General features: G+C 36.4%; 1 protein-coding gene across 1 annotated transcript in view; it reads right to left on the reverse strand.

Moving 5' to 3' along the window:
• Positions 1–16558, reverse strand: part of LOC106657869 (kinesin-like protein Klp10A) — a 59196-nt gene that overhangs the window by 14094 nt on the left and 28544 nt on the right. The window contains exons 7-8 of the mRNA XM_014379562.2: positions 9690–9939; positions 4678–4832 (exon numbers count right to left, since the gene is read on the reverse strand). Coding sequence (XP_014235048.1) covers positions 4678–4832; positions 9690–9939 — 405 coding nt within the window. The remainder of the gene's footprint in view (positions 1–4677; positions 4833–9689; positions 9940–16558) is intronic.

Here is a 16558-nt window from a genome sequence, read left to right on the forward strand (position 1 = left end):
AACAACTAAAGATATTCATGATCAGATTTTTATGTAGCCAATTCTCAGTCAAGTCGAACGGCAAAATTAAATTTTTTTTCTACAATTATGAAAAACTTATTGTTTATGATGATGGAAATATCTGGATCAAACTCGATCCAATTTTGAGTTTTCTGTTCATTTTATGTGGCTCAAAAAACGGAAAGTCTTGGATTTGCCTCTACGACCTTGGGGCCAGTCAATCCCTCAGCCGGCTTTACCTTTACAACGAGCAGTCCTGTTAACGTACCTGTACTACTTTATTTTTCATGCTTTTCTTTTAAATTTTTCAAGATTTTTCCTTCTTTCATAATTTGATGTTTTTAGTTAATCAATTTTAAAGAAGTTTCACTGTTAATAGATGTCTATGGATAGCTAACTTAATATTTTAGATTTACTTTTTAAAATTTTTAGATATTTTTTGTCATTGAATTTAAAAATATAATTGATTCAATTTTTCACAAATGCTTTCCGGTTAGTTACAAAGCCTAATTAAAGCATAGTTAAGCATAGTAAAGCATAGTTAGTGGCAGGCCAAAAATCAATCTATGTCCTGATATTGTATGAACTTGAGAAATTGATATATCCCGCTCAAAGCCACTCCGCACTCTAAAAAAAAGTAAACTTAGATTGTTTTGTTAAGCTGCGAGAAGTTTTAATTTTTATGTTAGAAGTCTGTACGTTTGCCTTAAACTCATTAAATAACAAAAAAATGTCTAAAAGTACCAAATTAACTATGTTGATATATCTTAATTTGACTCAGAATGAAGTATGTTCTTTCTGATAGCAAAATACAACTCTCATAGAAATTTTATTACTGAATCTTTATTAGAACACAAAAATGGCCACTAAAGCGAAAAATAAGATGAATAAAACCTTATTTCTCATACTAATACAGTAAAACCATATCTGAAATTCGACTTTAGAGGAATTTGAGCAACTGAATGAGGTACATAACACATTAATGATAATCTTAGCATTAAAGCAAAAAATTCTCAACCGAAGGTAGCAGCTCTGTACAATACTAAACCTGTCTGCACATTTACATAGGGATATACACACGGCATTTGGCTGTTCTTGTGTCAAAGATAGTCAGTGGTCATTTATAAAAACGTAGTTTCTAATTTCTATTAAGTCACAACCATAATCTAAATGATTGGAGTATTGTTAAGTGCTCTTATACTATTTTAGTACAAAGAACCATAGAAAATTATATAAAATTAATTCTTTGCAAATAGTATAATCTATATAGAATCAAAAAAAAATGAATGTACCACTTAGATGGTCGTTGCGACCATGCTCACACATGTACTGAAGAAGTGTATAAAAATTTGAATAAATTCATTCAGTGGTTTTCTGGGAATGCTACGAAAAACCTCCTTGTAATGGCTTAGAACAGTAGTTAAATTAATAGGAGTGGTATGCATAGCATGAGCACATATCTTTAATATGAGGATGAAAAAATGTTCTCAATGGTATGAAAGACCATCAGTTTCATCACTCCATGTTTACGACCATGACCGCTCATGCCTGCCCTAGCCCTACGTTAGTTAAAAACATATTATAGGACTCTTGTATGTGCCGCGCTTCATACACATATCTGCACTCATGAGTTGTAGTAAATGATATAATATACATGTGTTAGCGGCAAACAAAATTATGTTCAAAAATTTGTTTGAAAGATATTTTAACAATCAAATTCATTTACAATGTAAGATCATTACCGATTATTACCGCTGATTTTCCCGTCAAGTTTACAAGAGCAAGGAGCTCAACCCCCCACGGGGCGTTCCTGCAGTTTCCCTCTTCTTCTCACCCATGTGATCGCATACAGCGATCTCAAGCCGCCGCAACATCGAGCGTACGAGTGGGGCGAAGCGCGCACCTATAAAAGGCACGCACCGGTCTCACTCGGCCTTGTACTATTTTCAAATCAACAATGTTCTAACAATATAACAGTAAACTTCTAGAATAGCCACGTGCTCATAAGTTAGCCCCCGGGCATAAGGTAATTTTAAGGTTAACTAAAGTGGGACTTGCTCTGACATAACAGACAAGCAAATACAAACCCATGCTATGCGCATCAATGCAAATACTGGGCAGTATCCAATTAATGGGTTACTCTCATTAATTGGGCTGGTATGCTATACTGTTATGATAATGAAGCCATTCATTATCACATCAGATCCCCCCACATCGTGTGTACGATCGCAAAAGCGATTTCAAGCAAGCAATTACCTCGAGACCACTCGGTAAAAGCAGCTGGAGATCGCCGATGCGAACGAGCGCGATGCCTTACGTTTGCGTGACGCAGTCTGCAATTCTCAATTTCATTCGTACGCAAGTATGTTTGATAGAAGCGATGTGACACGTCACAAGACGAGCGTAAGGTGATTTGTGTGGTCAAGTGTAGTGAATCTTGTATCGAAACCATCCTCCTTTCTGATGCAGAACTCGACTGTCGTATGCGCATCACCATCGTTTCCTGCCCGCTTAGAGTGAATTGAGTGTGACCAAGTGAGGGACTCATCGGCATTTCTGCATAAATGCAAGTATTTTTTTTTCTATTTCATCAATACGCTCCATAAATATACTCGGTCATATCGCGTATCAAGTCGTGAATAGCGATAGACACACGACCCACGAAGCCTAACCTGTACGCGCTTTGTAAGCACGATAACACGTGCAGCAGCAAGTACACGTGACGTACGTGGTCGAATCCGCAGCGTGTATAAACTCACAAGGCGTGCATCAGCAGTGAGAGCTCCGCGAGCCTCCCCTACTTTCTTCTACGCATCATAGCCACGCCCCTCTGCCGACGTTCCTCGCAGCAGTACACAAACGCTGTGAGAGAGCCCGAGCAAGTTCGCGCCTATATGGGAGTGTTCACGAAAGTCGTGAACAATAAAAGTGCGGTATTTCGACGCGTGTAATTCTTTTTTGTATAACATCATTCGTGTTAATCCGATATTGCAAGACCGATATCCTGTGAAGACGGTGTAACTTTCTTATTGTATTTAGAAGCAATACTTAGTTAACAGTCGCATAATTAATTCCAAATAATAAAATAAAAAGCGATTATACTCTACCAAATTATCAGTCCTAAAGGTGTTTCACGAACCCCCTCATATAAAACAATCATCACCATACAAATTTTTGTAAGCATCAACGCAACTCGCAGTGCGCGTCAGTAGAGACAGTGCCGTAGAACGCACGCGTGTATCAGACAACGAGGAGAAATACCAATACACACTGCGAGTGCTTTCAAAAAGCGAACGTTGCCTTTCAATATATGGAAATTATTGAATTACCAACAATTGTTCGTGTGTATGAGTGTATGTATGTACGACAATGTAGACTGAGAATGGAATGTAAGCTCAGCGCAGCTTCTTTTTATTATCTTAAATAAAAAATTATAATTATTATAATTATTATAATTAATTAATCATTATTAAAGATATATAGAAATTCAACCAAAATATCAAAATTTCAATCCAGTTTTCTGGAACTTCTACTGAATATTTCTCCGAAAAGCGCTATGGCAACCTTCATTTTGATGTTTTTAAGGTCGTCATAAAGCCTTTTGGAGAAATATTCAGTAAAAGTTTTAGAAAACTGGATTGAAATTTTGATTTTTTGGCTGGGTTTTATATCCCCTTGAAATTTCAGTCTGTTTCGTACGCGAGCCCGGATCAAATGTCAATAACAGTCTGCTGACTGCGTCTTGATTTTCCAATGGCTGAAAATTACATTTTTTTTGAAAGTGAAAAAAGTACATGTACAGTGAAGTTATATCTTTGCAACTTGACATAGTGTTTCATAATAAATCTATGAAGATGTTTCAATAGTTTTTTATGAAAATGTGACATTTTTAGCAGTTCAAATTCAAGAAATACAGCAGTACACATGTAAATTGACATAGATACATCAGTGTATATGTATGTCACTGTACTTTATGAATATGTATATGACTGTATCATGTATATTATTCATATATATTGTTGCATGTGATGAACAAGATTAGTGATAATTGTTCAATTTTGAGTGAGTTTTGCTTCCTCATAGAGGAAGCTCTGTGATAGGCTCGAAAACTTATTTTAGGATCCACCGAGTAGTTAAAGAGTTATGCTTTATTGTATCGTAATGAAAAATGGTTTTTTTTTGAAAAAAAATTTTTTTTCGATTTTTTTTCTTGTTTAAATGAAGAATTTTTATATTTTTTACGGTAGAATGAAAGCAGAGCAGTCAAACTTTAATTTAAGACCAAAAAAATAGAAATTCACCAAATATTTTTAAAATTAACGACTCGAAATGAAAAGTTGTTTTTTTTTTGCTTCCTCATAGAGGAAGCTCTGTGATAGGCTCGAAAACGAGATTTTGAACCAGACCTCGTAGGACAATTTGGTTTATATATTTGGAAACTACATTGAATTACCATCAAAATTTGACAATAGACATGGAAAGTCTAATATCACCTAAAAGACCTCAAGTTTCATACCCATAAGAATGCGTTTCACTATCAGTCAACTACATTAATTTATACTTAGTTGATAATATTTTAAATCTATTAGATAGGATTGCTGATAATTTTCGAAAAATTGGATACTGTTCTGTATATGATTCATTGATTCATTGGTACTTTTAAAAATTATGCATTACCATACAAGTCTTTGATTTTTCTCCGATGAAGCTGTCTCTCAAAACTTGCGTTAATTTGCTTGCTCTAAATGGAAGATGAGTGCCTTTTCGTCCAAGAGCTCGAATACATTCTTTTAATGCCAATAAAGATTTATTTATTTCAGCTCCTTCCATTCCTTTAATAATTATCAAAAATATTAATTTTGTAGTTGAAATATTTATTATAGATGTATTTTATAAATTAATGTATATGTAGGTAAAAATAATTTTTAAATATGTTTAATATTGTATTTAAGCAAAGTTAAGTACAATAGTTATCTAGTAAAAGTAGTCCATAATTGTTAGAATATACGTTGGAACCTCCCAGACAATTAAAATGATTTTATAGCACTGCGTGGCTAAAGTTCACGTTTAAGGCACGCTTTGCCGTGACTTAAGCTGCTCATTATTGTACCGCGGCGCGCATATCACACTCGCTACGCTCGTGCGCTAACCTCACACCGCGACGCTATTATGAGCACCTTATATCTCGCCAAAGGGGGCCTAAACGTGAATTTAGCACAGTGCTATAAAAAGCGTATGATACTTATGACTCAAGTAGCCCATTCTTACCACGGCACTAGCACCCTCGCTTCGCTCGGGTGCTAACCGTGCCGTGCAATAATGGCCTGCTTAAGTCACACGTATCATAATATACTATTATAGCACTGTGCTAAATTCACGTTTAAGGCACGCTTTGCAGTGCTATAAAAAAACGTAAGATACTTATGGCTCAAGTAACCCATTCTTAACACAGCACTAGCACCCTCGCTTCGCTCGGGTGCTAACCGTGCAGTGCAATAATGGCCTGCTTAAGTCACACGTATCATAATATACTATGTGACGTTGTGGTCATATGACGAGCCGAGTCAATGCGGAGTTGAGCTCACAAACGGAGCAATACTCGCAATTGAGCCCGGCGGTCTGCGGGCCGAGCGAGCGACTCGCTGGTGGGCCACAGAGAGGGGGAAGCGCGAGCGGCCTCCCGCGGAGTCGCGGAGTGAGTCGATCGAGTAGCAGCAGAAGAGTCTGAAAGGTATAGTAGAGTATTCGACCGATTGCGTAAGTGATCGGACCTCAGCCCATTCTAAGCCCTTAGCTAAGAATTTTTCGATAATTTCCTTAAAAAGCGTGTGCGAGAAGTCGAGCGTTTTGGTGAGTAATACTTGCTGTGTGTGTGTTGAGTGCAGACCACTGCACCGAGTGTGATACGTGTGTATCCGCGTGGCGCGTGGACGTGCCAGCGGATAGCCTCGTCGGGTGCGTGGGTCTGCGAGCGATTGCACTAGCAAGTGCGAGTCTGTGTGAGTGTGTGAGTTTTGGAGAGGACGTGGGGACTAACCTCGTCGTCTGGGTTTGGCGCGACGCGGCCTCAAGGCCCTCAGGCGACCCGTGCTTCGGCACCACCGGCCTCCTGGCATCGCGAAAGCGAGTAAACTCGTCCGGATTTAGGCGCGGGATAGGTAGGGACGCGGAGATAGGCGCGATACATCGGCGCGGTAGAGCAGACCTAGCTCGGCATCGGACTCGTGTTCCCCTGAGCGAGTTGCAGCGTACCTGGGCTAGCCGGCCAGGTAACTGGGTACGAGAGCGTACTTGTGGCGCTCGTCTGGCGCTCCGCGGTTGCGGTAAAGCCGACGAGCACACCGAGACGAAAAAGCCAAATTGCGGTGCATCTGCGAGCGAAAAGCGAGGCGTGCGTCGCCCGCGCGGATGCGCCGTCATAACTATTATAGACTATTATCTCTTTTATTTAAAGTAATTCACAGTAATTTCGAGGTAATTTTTCAATACGAAACAAGTTGGAGCGAACTCAGATGTAAAAATCATTGAATTTTACTCACTATGAAACAGTAAAAATTATAAATCATCATTTCATTTATCACAACAAATACTTCATAATTAAGTTATTAATTATGCTTCCTATCGAGTAAAAAAACGGAAATTTAAGGTATTTCAATGAAATTGATTTTTTCATTTAAAAACACTATTTTAATTTCCGCTTGATTGTGACACTAAAAAATTTATCCCAGGTCACCGAACTAATCAATTGCCTAACTATTCACGAAAAATTAATCTGAAAATAGATCTTTCAGCATGGGCATTTATGAAATGTTATAAAAAGTTCAAAGAGAAATCTCTATAACTTTATCAATTGTGTTACCAGAGCAATAAAAAACAGTTTATTAGAAAGCTACATTCATCATCTTTCCTTAAGAGTTTTGGAAAATACATGTTACTGATAATTCTGAAGAGATATTGTAATAAAAGTCAACGATCAACGAATTTTAGTTTATTAGCGACTGAGTGTAATTGGTAGGACTTTTTGCGTATGCAGAGAGCTTGACGCTATTCACTGTACGCTATCTGCTCTTCGCTGTACGCTGTAGGGCTGTGCGAGTACTCAAAAAAACTCAACTCGTCGAGTTTGAGTTTTTTCCTTGAGTTCGAGTCGAGTACTCGATTTTTTAGGTACTCGAGTTTTTTCGAATACTCGTAATATATTTAAGTTTTAAGTAAATAAATGATGAATCAACAGTCTCTAGACCCCTCTGTTTGTGTGTACGTGCTTATAAGTGTGATGAGGAGTGGTACTATTAAATTATTTTCTTCTTCCAATTCTAGCCGTTGCGAATATCACACTTATAAGCATATACTTACAAAGAGAGGGGTCTAGAGAATGTTGATTCACTATTTATTTACTTGAAATTTAAATACATTGCGAGTACTCGAAAAAAATCGATTATTCGAAAAAACTCGAGTACTCGAATTTTCCCGACTCGACTCGAACTCGACTCGAACTCAGCGAGTCGAGTTCGAATCGAGTAAAACTCGAAAAATCAGATACTCGCACAGCCCTAGTACTATGTAACAATGTGCGCTGCGTAACGCATTTATATAGCTATCAAATATAGAACCCCCTGGCATCGCTACAGCCTCCTTATACCGGTTAAACTTTTTGAAATATTTCTTATGTTATTATTGCATTTTCAGATTGTTCATATTTTGGAGAACCACTTCATTAAATTTGGTACAGAAATTCGGATTTCAAATCAGTCAAGATCAGGATTGAGTACAAGCTTGTACACGGCATTCAATGACATTTGAAAACTTTGAACGCGTTCATTTCGAGGTGGTATTTTTTGCATGGTGGACAGTTAATCTTCGGATTTACTCGACCGTATGAAATTTCACTTACTTTTGATTAACATATCCGGCAAGACAATATACCAGAAAATTACAGAAAAAAGAAAAATTTTATTAAGTATGAGATAATAAAGAAGACAGACCAGGATAAAAAAGATTTTTCAGAAAGGATATGTATAATAAGGATATCAACCACTTGCAAGGCTAACGGTACCGTCACGTACACTAGTGTCCGTTTGATTCGGTTTTCCCTTGCAGACTAACATGTAATTACAAATTACGTTTGTAGTGCAATAGGGGCTTGCGCGAGTTTTGATGCTCCTTGTGAATAAATGGAGGGTTAGAATCGAGGTCCGAATAAGTAGATAGGGTAGACAGTTACTGCGTTGCAAGATAAAAAGTATCATCTGTTCATCTCGCTGCTCGCAAAGAGTTATTTAAATGTGCCTGTGATATAATTTATTACTAATGCTACATATTATCAGACATATTGCTATATAGTGTGCCAACCAAATTAAAAGAGATATTTTTTTTTCTACCTCTCTCTCTACCTTATCTACTTATTAGGACTTCGATTATAACCCTCCATTTATTCATAAGGCGCTTCAAAACTCGCGCAAGCCCTACACTACAAACGTAATTTACGTAGTCTGCAAGGGGGAACCGAATCAAAAGGACACTAGTGTACATTAGTACGGAACGGAAATTGCAGATGAAAGATGTACAGTAAAAACCACTTTATGCTATCACAATGGAAAAAAAGGTTTTTATCGAAATAACCAGTAATCAATAGTTGGAAAGAAGCAGTAATCAGTGAACACATCACTATTGATAAAAACTGCTGCCAATTTAATGTTAACCAATTAACGCCGGGAGGACACGTTTTTGACATTCTATCATTGCGTAAATTAAAAGTTATTATAAAAAATTGCAAATTTACACAAAAATCACGTTTTTGACGTCAAATTTCATTCTTACACTTAATACTTTTCTAGATAAAAAATAATTTTTGTCAACATCGCAATAGTACATTACGATACGAGGGCCATAAGTAGCACTTTTTGGCACGGCGTAGATTAAGGCCCGAGCGCAGCGAGGGTCCTAATAGCTGGGCCGAAAAGTGTCCCCATGGCACGAGTATCGTACAACATTTTATAGCATTGTGCTAAGTTCATATTTATGCCCCCTTTTCCGAGTCATGAGTCGCACTTTCTGGTACCGCAAAGTGAGGTTAGCGCACGAGCGTATGCGAGTTAAGTTTAGGGAAAAAATTCATAGACATAAACGCTTTGGAATTGCCAAAGAACATCCTAAAATTTCTTCAGGATTTTGGAAAGTTATTTTGGAAAACCGGATTTTCCAAATATTGGGGAAATGGAAAAATTGTCTGAAAATAGAATTCAGAAAAAATTTGAGTGGAACAATTCTAAGACATTTTTGTTCCATTAACTTTTTCTCCGAACTCAATAGTTTATGATATAAAAAATAAAGAAATTGAAAAGTCAATTTTGTTATTTAAGCCGCCATTTTGTTAAGAAAAACATTGTCCGACAAAACTGATTATTGTTTCTCAAGGCAGAAACCTCGAGAGCACATTCGATAAATATTCTGTATAGATAGAATGAATTTGTTATTAGATAACATAAGACAAAAAAAATTAACAAAAATTTGTGCCCAAAAATGAAAACGTCTGCTTTTAAAAATAATAAACGCTCATTACAAGATTGTCCATACCTGAAGTCAAATATCGAAATCGTCAAAGAATTATAAATAAAGGTGTTATGAACTTATTCTTGACTGTGAAATTTTATGAAAGTTTTTGTTCACAAGAAATAAAAAGTACTTACGAGTTTGTCTGTTAGCAGAAGACGTATCAGCACCACGTTCATTACCAGCTAAATCAATGAGAGAAAATTTTCCATGGATTTTATGCATTCCTTGAGTGCGGGCTATTATTTGAAAAACAGCATGAGACCTTGATGAGTTTGTGTTTGCACTTGTTTGACCACTCGTCCTTACGGCGTTACCATGCTGTATTAACTTCAAAACTTCATCACAGTTTTCAACAACTTTTTCAGTTAGTCCAACAATTTGTACCTATAATAAAATTTTCGAAATAGAATTGTCTTGAATTTTTATTAAATTTGTAACATTACTACGAAATACATTTCTTAATATTTTTGTATTGAATTGAAAAAATCAACTATTTTTCAACATTTACACAATTAATTCTCAATAACATTTTCTACGTGCGTAGCAAAGGGTACACGATAATTTTTCAAATTCTTCTTTTCCATTGCACCGAAAATCTGAAATGGGAATTTCCGATTGGTAGAACTTAAGAATTATAAATAAATACGGATGAATAATACTTTCTTACAAAACCGTGCGCACGTATGTCACCGATTTGGGGGGTGAGAGGGGAAGGGGGTCCAACATTTTGGTTTTTGGACTTTTTTACCATGTATTATAACATACCAAAAGGGCGTCCAGATCGGTGACATACGTGCGCACGGTTTTGTAAAAAAGTATCATTTTGATCCATCGATAAATAATAAAGATAAAAGTAGCAAATCTACGTTTATTTATTGAGAATTAGAACGTTAAGCAGTAATATTTTATCAATTGTTTCAGTCAACTTGTAACTGGTCAACCTGAAGGTAATTATTCGGTTACCATTATTTCACAGTAAGCTTGCTCTTCTTGGAATTTTGTGGAAGCAGATAGCGCAGCTGCCAAAATCGTACGCATAATATTATCGTTTCTACGAAACTTGGGTATGTTCTTGAAATTGAAAAAAAAACATTTGAGGAAAAATACCTTGTCAGAAGAATGGAATCGAAAAAATGTGTGGACACAATAGTAGAGTGGTCTCTATTTTTAAAATTGCGGAATAACTTGCTTTTAATTATTATGGGCTTGTATACACCTTCAATTTTCGAAAAATAAATTTATTTTCTTGTTTTATAGCCAATTTTTTTCTCTTTTCGATGCTCTATTCATAAATTCGAAGTTCCGATTAATTCAAAGAATACAGTTGGTTTTCTGAATAAATCCAATTTATTAAAATTCTGACTATAAATCTCGTGATCACCACAGAACTCATAATTATAAACACTGAATTTCATGTACACTCTATATAATTCAGCAGAAGATTGTCCCATTGATTTTTAGAATTTTGACTTTCCTAGATAAACTAGGCTATATCCAAGTTAATGTGGGACATCTAAATGTGATTTCGAAATGTGGTTGGAAAAAGGTTCTAAATACAGCAGAATTTTTCCAATTAACCAGATTATATTCATACTTATTTTTTCACGCATTTTGAACAAATATTATTTTAAGGTGTGTATAAACACATAAGGGACTATCATTGGTAAAAGAAGAAATGAAAAAAGTTGTGTTTATTATTTTTCTTCTCACCTCTTTTATTATGTATTTGAGGATTTCCAATAATTTTCGCTCAAATTTAAAAATCGGATTCATGGATATTCTTTAAAGGACATCCATGTATCTCGAAACAATATGAATAAAATGACAAATTTTATTCGAACTTTGGCCGGGAGAGATTGTATTTCAACAAATTATACAGGTCATATGCATCGAAAATCTACCTTATTATAACATGTGTATGAAGAAGGTGGCGATATATTTGAAACCGAAAAAGGTAAAAAAGAAAGTAGACCTGTCGTATACGCCAATGCATCAAAACTTCTCGAATTAATTTTTGAAAACCGAGATATTAATACTATTGAACATTGTAAAATTAAGTTGATGGCGGATGGAGGGCAAGGCTTCAAAATATCCATCGCTGTTTTAACAGAAGAATTTAATAAACCTGACGAACATGAAAATCAAAGAGCACTTTACTGCGTTGGTGGAAGTGCTTTGAAAAAACGTAATTTGAATAATGTCTACCAATTACTTTCACTCGGCATTGTACCGCGATCAAAGAAAGTCATGAAAACATGAAAACTTTATTTGAATTAACAAAAATTAATGAGATACCATTCAAGTTTGCTTCTGATTATAAACTTATGTTAATTGTTAATGATTAGCAAACAGCATCGTCAACATATCCTAGCCCTTACTGTTTTATTACTCTAAATGAGTTGCATAGTTTAGGGAAAGTAAACGTGAGTCCTGATGACGAAATAGTATATTTTGCACCTAGGGAGTGAAAAACTGGAACGTCTCAAGGCACGTGTAATTTATCATTCGAGGCGAAGTCGAGGTTGATGATCACGTGCTCTGAGACTTTCATTTTTCGCTACATAGGTGCAAATACAATTTTTTGTTAATCCCCCAGCCTAAAGTAACATTTTGGTTTTGCTCAGCGAAAGTAAAGATGATGATATGTACGTAACTCAAAAATGCATTTTGCCTGAGCTATATTTACTGCAAGGTTTCGTAAACCATATTTTTTGGAATGGTCTTGTTCCAGAGATTGGGCGTGAAAAAGCTCTACTCTGGTCCCACAAGTTGTCGTTGGTTCCTAAAACCTATCAAGGTGAAATTTTCGAAGGTAATTGCTGTAGAAAGCTTCTGAAACACGCGGATAACTTGGATGATCCCGAAATCTACAAAAATGTCGGGCCATTTCGTTTGCAACCTTGTATTTCTCCGTTTAAAATTATGAACAAAATTGTAGACTCTTGTTTTTCTACAAAACGAGCCGATATTACCAATTTAGATGTAAATTTGGCGGCTTTTCGTGAAGCTATTGTCAGTACTGTAGTATCTCAGACTGTAAAAATTCACGTGCTTTTTTAGATCATCTGAAAAACGGTCTTGCTTTTTTAAATAATGACGGCTTAGGATTGTGGTCGGAGCAAGCGGGCGAATCAGTTCACCGTGGGCTTTTGAAGTATTGGGAGCGCTTCAAAATAAATGCAATTGACGATAAGTCATTCTCGAGTAGATTAAAGAGGGCAGTAACTTTCTCGTCGCAACATATGTAAGGGCGCTATGTGTGGATTAGGCCTATAGGGGATACCACGTAAACAAAGCGTCCATAATATTTATATAAGTACACTTATATGATGTGTGTTTTACATAAATAAAAATAGTTCGATCCTCTTCTTACAGATCGTAAAGAAATAAATAGAGATTTTTGGATAATAAGTGAAAAATACGTATAACTTTTGAACAGGATCAGCTAGGATTTTGGTTCGAACGGTTTTTTTCATCTGTTATTGACCGACTAAACAGTAGTGCAATCAATTTTTGGAGGCCATTTTGATGAAACCTATCGCGGCTTCAGGTCCATCATGTGTACTTGAATTGATAACAATAACGTATATTTTGTAACCGCTGCTGCTTTACAACATTTTTCAATACAAAAATTTATTTTTCTATGGACTTTTTTTTTTAATTTTTCATCAATAAAATACTGGACAATTTTATTATTAAAAATATCATAATTTTTTTCATTCACGGGTTAAGCTTAAAGGTTTATATACACCTTAAACTTAACATTTTTTTATTAAAATTTTGAATAGGATTTTTTCTCCCCTTTCCATTGCATATTTCGAAATTCTAAAATTTTGATTTTGCACTGGGATACAGCTGTTTCCGTGAGCTTTTTTCGTATACTTTACGTGTTAAAATTTTTCTTCTTTTGCATTTTCTGTCGAGTAGTGTTTTTGGTTATCTCTCGTAACTTTCAGAGGGTACCGATTGAGTTTTCTGCACCAGGGTCACGTACACTTCTTCAGAACATCAATGCTCACGGCCACAACTACGGCTGAGACGACCGAACACTCAGATTGCTATGCATGAAAAGTTAAACACACATTTTTTTCATTATTCGTTTTTGCTGAAATTTAATTCATAAAAGTACGTTTTCAGAATGATCTATGAGCTCAATCGTCTCACCCATAGTAGTGGCCGTGATCATTGATGTTCTGAAGAAGTGTACGCGACCCTGGTGCAGAAATCTCAATCGGTACCCTCTGAAAGTTACGAGAGGTGACTAAAAACTCTACTCGCCAGAAAACGCAAAAGAAGAAAAATTTTAACACGTAAAGTATACGAAAAAAGCTCACGGAAACAGCTGTGTCTCAGTGCAAAATCAAAATTTTAGAATTTCGAAATATGCAATGGAAAGGGGAGAAAAAATCCTATTCAAAAATTGAATAAAAAAATTTTGAGGGACATTCCTATTGCCAACTGTAAAAAAATCACTTTTTAAGTTTTTTTTTTTTTTTTGAAAACTATAATTTTTATTCATTCCGGACCTTTTGGGTATTATTTCTTACATATTAAACTATAAAAAAATTTTGTTTGTTGGCTGTAGACGGAATTTGCTGAAATCCGTGTTTCGGCTCTTGGCAGCGATTGAGAAAAACTACTGGTCCGATCTTTACGTTTAACGTCTCGTTTTAATCGTTACAACTTTTTCTAGCAGACAAACCTCTAAAAAATTGATATTTTCAATTTTTACGATTTTGGCACGAGTTTTTCTTAAAAAAATGCTCTTTTGGGGGGTTATGGGGGTGAATTCACCCCTATAAAAAGAATGGGGGATGATTTTTTCAACTTTTTAGAGGTTTGTCTTCTAGAGAAAGTTGTAACGATTAAAACGAGACGTTAAACGTAAAGATCGGACAAGTAGTTTTTTCGCAATCGCTGTCAAGAGCTGATAAAAAGTAGTTATGAGAAAAACGCGTCGGAAGTTTTGTTCTGTACATAACGAGCACGCTAGACGCTTCGTGTAATCGGGTATAACTTTTTTTTCTTTATGAATTTCATTCTAAAATTTTAACAGGATATTTTTATGATGTTATAGAACGTTTTAACGTAAAAAAAATATGGATTTTTTTTTCATTTTTAATGGGAATGTCCCCTTAATTGGGGGGTTGGCGAGCGGAGCGAGCAGGGGGAAGGAGACCCCCTAGTAAATTTATATTGCCAAAATAAATTATTGCCAACGACCCAAAAGATGTTGAAAGAAGCACGTCGTGTGCGCGGCGATCCTGGTCCGCTATGATTGAGCATGGATCCATGCCTGGGGCTTGTCGCGAATCAGGTGCTCGGGGACAGTCGTCCAGCACTGAGCTCTGTAACTTCGAAGAAGGAGCGAACCATGTGAACAGTTTTCGAGCGGTAGCATTCGCCGTGAAGGATAAAATGTATTAAATTATAATGTTTGAATGCAGAAACGGCTTATTGCTACGGACCCGATCAGCTACGTTTTTGGCTGTACTTTTAGCCGGCTGGCTACGCTCTAACGAGTCTGTCGACGTGCCCAGCGCTCAGGCCCCGTGATACGTCTTGATTATTACTGTGCAAGTGCAGAGAGACTCAGTAGTGATGCCGGTACATCACACCATTAACCCAAAGAAATCGAATCGACCCACAGCTCGAGCAGTTTTCAAATAATAATATGCAAACTTTGTTAGCCCATGAAATCTGGCGCATGCGGTTTTTAAATGACCAAATCTGCAAAGTAACTGGTAATAAATAGTTATTTATGCAACAAGTGCTCAAAAGGCAATTTTGGGCACAGCGTAAGGCTGGCGTCAGCCCTCAACTGGCAGAGGGTCAGGCGTTTGTGGTGGCGTAACTGGCACTTCTTACAGTTTTGTGAGCAAAAGTACTGGCTACGCTGTCATGAGAAAAGACTCGTTTTGAAAAAAAGCTGGGTTTGCGCACACTCGCTGCGACAACCCACATCTCGTGCGATAACCTCCCTTCGTACACTTCAACTTACAAGAAGAGCTTTTCAGGTCCGGGTCACAGATCTTTACCAAACTTTTTTCGGGGTCTTTTTGTACTCAATATTGAAGCTCTCCGTGCTTAGTTTGATCTCATTGGCCTTAGGGCCCATTTTTTAGAGGATTTTCCACATGATAAAAATATCTTTGTTATTTTCTATATTGATATAGAAGTAAACGAAAAAATTCAATAATCAAAAGTTTTAAAACTTTTCAAAGAATCTGCTTGAATTTTTTCAGAATTTTTGGGACCATTTATCACATAATTAAAGACGCCCAAATTTGACGCTTTTTTAATAGATTTTAGGACTTCTTAAAGAGAATGGTAGATGGTCCCAAAAATTCTGAAAAAATTCAAGCAGATTTTTTGGAAAAATTTTAAAACTTTTGATCGTTGCATTTTTTCGTTTAAGTACTTCTATATCAATATAGAAAAGGCCCATGAGATCAAACTAAGCACAGGGAGCTTCAGTATTGGATAGCAGGAGACCGCAAAAAAATTTTGGAGCAAATCCATGACCCGGACCTGAAAAGCTCTCCTTGTTAGTATAGTACTATAAAATGCCCAAAGATACTCCTGCTATGAGAACACTTTTTGGCTAACTATTAGGACCTTCACTGCGCTCAAGCCCTAAACTACGCCGTGCCAAAAAGTGTTACTTAAGGCACTTGTAACGTAAATTACTAAATACACTATGTTGAGCTGCCACCAACATGTCATGTCGTTCTGCAACTTTTTATTTTTCCTATGATGATCTCTAAGTTGAGTTGTCCAAAAGATTTGAAATCGGTAACCCGTACATACGTGTGAAGCACGACCGCGCGAGAGAATCGTCAAAATATAGGCTGCTATCGCAATAAATACGTATACGCGCTAGTCGCTTATCTATTTGCAAAATCAATGCGGCGTCGTGTAAATTTATTTATCTCGCGTGCTGAACGTGTTAGTGCGTGTAGCTCGAACAATATATTATCCAATGTATGGTGCATTATTTCAA

The sequence above is a fragment of the Trichogramma pretiosum genome, unplaced genomic scaffold (genome assembly GCF_000599845.2).
Source record: "Trichogramma pretiosum strain Unisexual culture from Peru unplaced genomic scaffold, Tpre_2.0 scaffold67, whole genome shotgun sequence".
Classification (NCBI taxonomy): domain Eukaryota; kingdom Metazoa; phylum Arthropoda; class Insecta; order Hymenoptera; family Trichogrammatidae; genus Trichogramma; species Trichogramma pretiosum.